Genomic DNA, 8,236 nt, shown 5'->3' on the forward strand with positions numbered 1-8,236 from the left:
ATAATCATCTTCCAGTGGTGCTCAATCTTCTTCCATTTTTATACTGAATTAAATCCTAAGGAAAGACATCAGACGGAAAATCTCACCTAGTGGCTGTTTTTTCCCCCAATATCACTGCTATCTCATCAGCTGAATAAATAAATTGTTGAACAAGAGAAATATATAAACCAATGTTTTGGTCCACAATGAGTGAGGCTTTCTGCATCCAATTTTTACATGATAGAATTGTTCCTTATATTATCCTTAAATGTCAAATTCACCCTGGTAACCATTTGAATTCTAAAGGCAGTACCTGGTCAACCATATCTAATATTGAGTCAGATTCTGAAAGAGTTAGATCAGTTAGCACTTGTGTGAGAAATCACGAGACCCAAGGCTATAAACCGAACTACGAAATAGCAGAAATAGCGGGGAGGAATCCCAGAAGCATGCAATGTCAAAGCTCTTCCATGCTGTTTTGAAGAAAACTATCTGGACATATCCATGTACTAAAGATAAATTTGAGGAGGTTTTTGCTATAGAAAATAATGTTAATAATATCTGAACCAGCTAGCACAAATAACCTGGATTTGGGGAAAGGTTCTGTGTCAGGCACTTTTATTAGAATTAACTGAAACAAAGATAAAGAAAATAATTATATAGTACATGGCTAAAGTTATTGTCTCTGTATTTTTTATTTTTTTGAAATTTTTTGATCTATACTAACCTGGTCATATTACAATATTACTAAGTTAATGTTTTTTATTTCAAAAGTAATTATTTAGTGTGGACCCAGCAGAACAATTTTTTCTATACAAAAAGAATTTGAGGACTGGCAGAATGCAAATTTTCTCTCAGTGTTTTAGATCCCTTTTATTTTCAGAGATAACAAAGAGGGTGATTCTAGGACAAATATGAATGACCATACAGATCGGTGGACTGGGATTATTCTCCATCGTCATCGTCATCATGTTCTTCATCATCACAGGATTTTAAATCATTTTTTTAAATGTATTGCTAAGTGGAAACATCAGAAGTAGAAGTTTTAGTTCCCAGAACTACATTTCACAAAAGAATGATCACTTCTGCTAGTCTAATCTAAGCCTAAACAGTGCTGATATGCAAGAGTTGCATGCAGAAATAGAAATATAACAATATCCTTTTATAATTAAAAAAATACCTGATCTAAAAAGCCAGTCTGAATGGGAAAATAGCTTGTTTGTACTGATACCAGCAATTTGCTCATACAGATAACGGAATCCAGATACCGTTGGGTTCAAATCCCAACATTCAGCACTACTGGCCATGCTGGTCTGGGTTGATGAAAACTGGAATGCTTCAACATCTGGATAGCTACCAGTTTCCCAACATTGTTAATAATTGAAATTTTAAAAAGTTCAAAACAACTCCAAATGAGTAGAGTTTTTTTTTCTTCCAAAGTCTATATAATTGCAGCTAGGTTTATGGCCAGCAAATGTAGTTCTGCTTTTGAATAAATATGGTTAAACCATTTCTACTTAGTATAATATTATTACGAATACTCTACCATGGAAGCGAAAATTAATTAGGCCTATTTTTTTAAAAAAAGTGAACATCAGTATCAGTATACATTAGCATCACATTTGTATGTCTGTTTGTTACTGGAAATTACCAGTACTGGTTTTATGATGTAATACTGAATAAAACGGTGTAAGTGACAGCATAAGATTGAATTTCGTTTCATTATTTGTGTAACTCATCTGAAAATACTATTCTATATTCTGTACACATAATAGTTTCTGAGAAATAGAATAAGAAATTGCAGTAACTGAATAAAATTAAATGTGTACACAATTCAATATTTTAAAAGATTTTAAAAGAGCTATAAAACAAAATAAAGTTATTCTTCCTATCTAATTATAAATATACTTTGCCCTTATCCTTTGCCCTGAATAACAACTGTTCATACTAATACAGTACATGTCTCTAGGGAAAGGTGTAAAACAATTACTGAATTAGGGAATATATTTCCAAAATGTAGTAAAAGGGATTCCAGAAATGCCCAAGGCATCCAGCCCACCTCAAAAAAACCAACACAGGGCAAACTTTTAAATAATTATAAAATGATAATACTGTAATACAAGCAAACAAAATTAAAATATTTTCAGAGTATGCGTTTGATTTTTAAAACAAAAAGGTGAATTTTAGACAATGTTTGCATTTGGAATGTAGATTTAATTGAAATCTGCAAAGGTAACTTCAGTTTGAAATATTAGACAGATTTCCCCACAAAAAAGGAACTGTTCAAAAATGCTGGTAATACTTTATCCATGGGCAAAAAGTATAAAGGGCAATGGAATCAAGGAGGAAAATACTTTGGTACAGAAATCAATGAAACCATGATCGGATTGGTGTAAAGTTTTATGTCTTGGTGCATAAAGTCTATTCAGAAGTGCATAAGGTTTAATCAGAAGGCGCAAAATATAAAATAAAAAACTCTGCTCATTGTAACCTCACATTGTATCTCAGTCATGCAAAAACAATAGGTGCATTAAGCTCAAAGTTTTACTTATTTGTTCAATACTTATTTTATAGTTGTCTTAACTGACATCTGCTTTAAAACACTTTTGACTTCTGAAACAGGTAAGTAACAAACGAAAACTAAAAAAAAAGGAAATTTCTCCACTGTTGGAAGGAGTTCCAATGATTGTACCACTTTCTTTTACAACATTCATAATAATATACTGGTAGATGTATGAATACATCCTACCTATATTTTAATTTTGTAATTGCATTAATTAGTTTGTTTTCATATTATCATTCCTTCAAACATGGGATATCATCATTTCATTCATTATATTGTATTAAAACCAGAAAATGAGTAAGCTGTTGGGGTCATGTTCATCGTTATGAAAAGTGAACACAAGACTAGGAAGTATAATTGAAAAAGGAATAAACCAATTAAAAATTAACATGCAGTGTAATGCTGCAGAAGAATTCCCTTCCCTGCATAAAAATAGCAGAAGATCTTTCATACTTAGTTACTATAGTTACATCTATCTGTAGTAATAGAAAGTTTTCTATGTTTTTATCACATTTCAGGTGATATCATGACAACCAAGGTTATAACAGTAATCATTAATGTGGAAACCAAGTTAATTCAGGATTACACAAATTATCATGAAACATACTATCAGCATTGTAATGCCATGGTCTGAGTTTCAAATTTAGAACTTTTAGAAGTTCTAAATTTTAGAACTTCAAACTGGCCACCATTTTATTTGTTTATTTTTGCATATGCATACACAGAATCTCTTTATATATGCTTAATGTAAAAATCACTAGCTTCATGTACAAAGAACATCAAGTGATATAATCACCCCCATGAATGCTATACTCACATCTGATTCAAAGAACAATAAACAAAATGATCAGTGACTTCTTTGTAGCTTTAAGGGGATATTCCTATGTTGGAAATGTTGTTCAATCCATTCAACTCCTGCTAGTCCCTCAAGAAATGCAACAATTTTTTGAAATCATCCCTATTATGATACTACACTAAAAAGTCAGATAGCCCAAATCAATCCTATCTATATACCCTAGAGACCAATTTAAAATGGTAAGGACAGAAAGGAAAGACATTTTCAGGTGCTGTGGGTCCCCCAAAATGAAACACATGCACACTAAGACGCCTTATGCTTGCTGTGGCTTTCTCCTATACTTTGCTTAGACTGAGAACAAAAGCTCTGGAAAATGTCCAACAACTTTGTCACACACAAGTCTCTTTCCCCCAGAATGTTTCTCAGCTGTGCTTGCAATAAATGTGTATTTCTGCTCTCTCTTTCTTTCCCCATGGTAACAATGAAAATGGGTTACTCAATCTGATGAAAATGTTCATCTTTTCTGTACACAGTATATAGATCGACACAAGAATGACATTTCTTTTCAAATCCTATTATTCAGCTGCTGATATGTGGCAAGAAAGTTCAAGGTAGCAACTTCAGAAAGAATCCTACAAACCAAATGCCCTGTAACGTAAGCAAACAAAGCAAAAAAATAACCTAGAAATTTGTATTACATGAAACTTTAGGAGTCAGAATATATCAAATCATTAAACAAAAAGTAGAGGAGCCTGCAAAGAGGCAGACACAATTCTGGCTTGGCTTTGATTTTGGTCAACAATGTTGGACAGATAATGAATACTGTATACAAGCTTCATTCTTTTTTGGGAAAACTGCATTTTAGGTGGGAGGTACAGAAAGAAGCAGGCTCAGGATACCTCTATTCCTGCTGAGCAAAGCATGTAGAAGAACAATAATCAACTTTCAGGCACCACGACTCTTTGAGATGCCTAATATACAAAGAAGCAGTAATTGTCCCTCTTATATTACCTCTCCCCTATCTCTTCACTTTCCACTACTAATCAGATTCTTCTCATCTGGCTGTCTTGAGTGAGCATGCTTTGTTCTCCCATTAACCCTTTTGTTTACTTTCAAATTGTGAGCTGAAAACAAGGAATTCATCAGACTGCCAGACTTTGGATATGAACTGGATGAACTCTTGTCTGTTCCTCATGTAGGAAGAACCCCCCCCCCATTTCAAAAGCGAATCCAAAATCACAAAAAGCAAACTTTCTAAGGCTTAATAGTCATATTTTCTGCTAGTATTCAATGGTAGTAGCAATTCTCATGGGAACAAGAGTTTTGATTCATGTTCTGAAAAAAGTTACTAATTGGATTTGAAAAGTATGGCTTTTTTAAAAAAAAAAATAATCACCAATTATAACGAATGGTTGAAAGCTAAATCCATACATGTCACAAGTTCCCTTTTTAAGTTTAATTTCCCCAAAAAGTGGGCAAAGAATTGCAGCCTGAGGAAACTTTGTAAAAGATTATTTCTATGGCAATACGAAGACAGAGACACCAAGTGGTACAGTAATCTGGTGCTGATGCTATGCTTAGACAGAGGGCACTGACTTCCGAAAGAGCCCTCTCTAACTTTCCAGTATTTTAGTACAAATTAACAATCAGGAATAAGCCCTGTGTTACAATAGCTTAGTATGAAGAAGTATTTGACAAAAGACCTGAAAGCAATGAGTTCAAGCCAAGGAAGAACCTATTCCTGCATCTTTCTGAAATCTGAAAGAAAAAAAATCTAAAGGCATCTTATTCAACTCCTGAATATAAAACACTGTTTGTTGAGAAGTTCTCCTACACAAGCCCCATTGATATGATCAGCAACCCTGACAGAAAACTAGTGTTCAATGGGTTTATTTCCATAGGCTTACCCCATGGCACTCTTATTTTTAGATTGTGGTCCATTAGCATCACTGTGCTAATTCTTTTTCTTTCCTGTTCTGTTGCCCTTCACGATTGCCAAAACCTGTCACCGCTGGGTCCTCTCTAGAATGACCTCTGATATGCTAATAGTCCCTTGCCTCCGAAGTCTTCCCCAGTGAAAATCAACTTCCAGAGGGTTAGTCAAAGGGCCAGCCTTATTCAACCACCTAACATGAGATCAAGCAGAAAGCAAGGAAGGCAATCAACTCCACACACAATAGCATTCGCCACACTAAACATGCCACTTATCAAGGCAACCACAATTTGGAGAAGGAAGAGCATCTGTTGACGACATGCATGCGACTAAGTGAGTGGGAAGGGAATATACATGGGTGTGATCAAACTAGTGAAGAGCAGGAGAGGAAAATAGGAGAGACTGTGGAATTTTTACTGTGGAAGGAGGCAACTTTTTAAAAAAATACCTAAAGAGAGATATGTAGAGTTGAAACGATTCAGACCGGTACCACTGATTAAATAATGCCCCAAATAAATCTATAGGAGCCGGCTGAAAGATGGAGAAGTGCAGCAGCTCTGTCTGCAAAGCAGCAGGCGACTATTCATTATTTCTTCTCCATCTTTCTCCAACTAAGGAACCTCAGAAGGGACCCAGCCGACGCTGCCCGCTTGTCCTCAACTACCGAGCCCCGCTCTCCGCCTCGGAGCAAATCTTAAACCGGACACTTTGCTCTTTATCCCCGCCTGACTCAGCTCTGCTCCCGAAGGAGGCTGCCCCCCGGACGGCGGTGGACCCACTTTCTCCAAGGGAAATCCTCCTATTCCCGCATAATCTTGGCAATCCGGAGTAGCGGAGCCAAGAAGGAGCTTCGGGCTTCTCCGGCGCCTGCCAAAGTGCAGTTCTCTCCCCTTGGATTTCGCTGCAAAGGAGGGCAGCGGAGAGCGATGCAAAACGCCTTCCCGCCCACCCGAGACGCCGCCGATCCCCCAAGTCTCTTCGGGGGAAAAGAGTTCGGAGCGCCCGCTGAATCCGGCTCAAACTCCGCGGGGACTTTTTCTTTCCACCGCCACACGCAGCCGGCGTGAGCTGCAAGCCGGGCACAGGAAAGTGGCTTGGAAGCCGCTTGTCCCCGTTGCGCTCGGGTTTTCTCCCCCCCCGCCCGCCCCGCTCCAGCCTCTCCGCCTGAAACCGTGGAAGCGAGAGAAGCGGACAGGGCTGGCTTTTTTGCCTAGCTGTGCCCGGCGGTCGGGGAGGAAGAAAACGGACAAGGGGCGAGGAAAAGAGGCGTCCGCCCCGTCCAACCTCTGGGAAAAGCGGCCGTTCAGGTGCAGGAAGAGAGCTCCGGCGAAGAGCAAAAGCCGCCTTACCTTGCGCAGCCGAGCCGGGGCTGCTGGCACTCAGGATCGCCAAGGCGGGCAATGCGACCATCTGCAGTAAGTATCCCAGTCCCAGTCCGTAGCGGGCGGCGGCGGCGGCTTCCAACCCTTTGCCCATGGCTGCTCCGGTGTGTGTGTGGGGGGAGACTCGACGCCCAAGAGCCCTCGAAGGCGGAGGCCGGCTCGCGCCCCTTGCCGCCGTCTTCCACCTCCTACGCGGCAGCGGCCGCGGTAGCAGCGGCGGTTCCTCCGTCAGCTCTCGTCCTCCCGCCGGGGGCCCCCTTCTGGACTTTCCGTCGGGGAGGGAGCAGTCGCGGCGGACCCCTCGCCCGCCTGCTCGCTCGGGAAACGCTTGCCTTGCGTTGCGCTGCGCTGCGCTGCGCCGGTTCCTGGTCCCCGACTGCCGCTTGAGGGCAGCGGTTCAAGCCCCACTTGGAGATCACAGCGTCCCTTGCCCGACCGTTGCTTTCTGCCGCTTCTTCTGCTTCTGCTTCTTCAGCCTCCTTGGCTTGGCCGGGAAACGCAGCCCTAAGGTGGGTAGCGCGCTTCCTTAGCCCGAATTGCGCGCGGAGGGAAAGGCGTCCAGGCGACGGCGACTCCGAGGCGACCAGGAATGGTCATTTCATAGCCTGGGCTAAGAAGTCTGCAGGAGCCGCTGGCGAGCCCGGAGTGGTAGAAGCGGCACCGACTCCCCGCAGCATCCTTCCCAACTCCCTCCGGAGGCAGGCGCGGCGACCCGACAGAAGCAGCACACTCCCCTTCGCGCCGCCACGCCGGCGTGAAAGCGGAGCGAGTCGGCGCGCCGTACTCGCCCTCTGCCTTCTCAACACTCCCCGCTCCCTCCTCCTCTTTCCTCCTCTTCTTCCCTCCCTCCCGAATGTTGGCCACGAGCTGCGGAGTGAAGCCCCGGCTGAGGCACCTCGCGGTAGTAAGGCAAGAAGCTCTCGGCTTCCCCCCCCCACAACGCCGCAAAGCCCGGAGCTGGATTTTTCGGACCAGAAGTGGCTCCTCCCTGCTCGCGCCGCCTGCGCACTTCAAGGCTTGGAGGAGAGAAGGCGGGCGGCGGTGCCCGGGTGGGTTCGCAATCCTAAGCGCTTACTATCCTCCCGCGTTTCCCAGACGGGAGAAGGGAAGGGAGGAGAAGTGAGACCAAGCCTCCTTCTAACAGTATTTTGAAAAGGACGGTCACGAAAGTGGCTTTCTGCGAAAGTAGGTTGTGGCGGGAAGTGGAAACGGAGGTAAAAAATGCTGCGAGTACCACTTCGGAACACCTGGAGAAAAGCGACGGGAAGAAATGAATAAATAAATAAGGAGTAGGTGGACGTGAGGTTTCTGCCAGGCACGTTTGCGAGTGTCTTATAAGCACCTTTGGGATTTCTGAGTAACCTTGTTTAGGATTGAGCAGTGTGGATCAACTAGGAAGTCCTGGCACTATCCGTGTGCGGCAATAGTTTAGTAGTTATGGAAATGCCACCTACCAGTGTCTTATAAACCCCAACAGGATAGGTTAGGGATTCATTTCTTAGTAAGTGTTTATATATGGAGGTTCTCAATCATCCAGGTCATGGTTGTCCCAAAGGTGCTTTTTCTCCAAGAAGCAACTGGTT

At 42.2% G+C, this 8,236-nt stretch overlaps 1 protein-coding gene across 1 annotated transcript in view; it reads right to left on the reverse strand.

Annotated features, from left to right (window-relative positions):
- Positions 1–7,559, reverse strand: part of UNC5C (unc-5 netrin receptor C) — a 358,016-nt gene extending 350,457 nt beyond the window's left edge. Inside the window, exon 1 of the mRNA XM_087962879.1 lies at positions 6,621–7,559. Coding sequence (XP_087819005.1) covers positions 6,621–6,747 — 127 coding nt within the window. The 5' untranslated portion in view covers positions 6,748–7,559. The remainder of the gene's footprint in view (positions 1–6,620) is intronic.
- Positions 7,560–8,236: the final 677 nt, after the last annotated feature.

Source organism: Notechis scutatus, chromosome 4 (genome assembly GCF_049901735.1).
Source record: "Notechis scutatus isolate UNSWTSFEM ecotype Mainland chromosome 4, rNotScu1.2, whole genome shotgun sequence".
NCBI lineage: Eukaryota > Metazoa > Chordata > Lepidosauria > Squamata > Elapidae > Notechis > Notechis scutatus.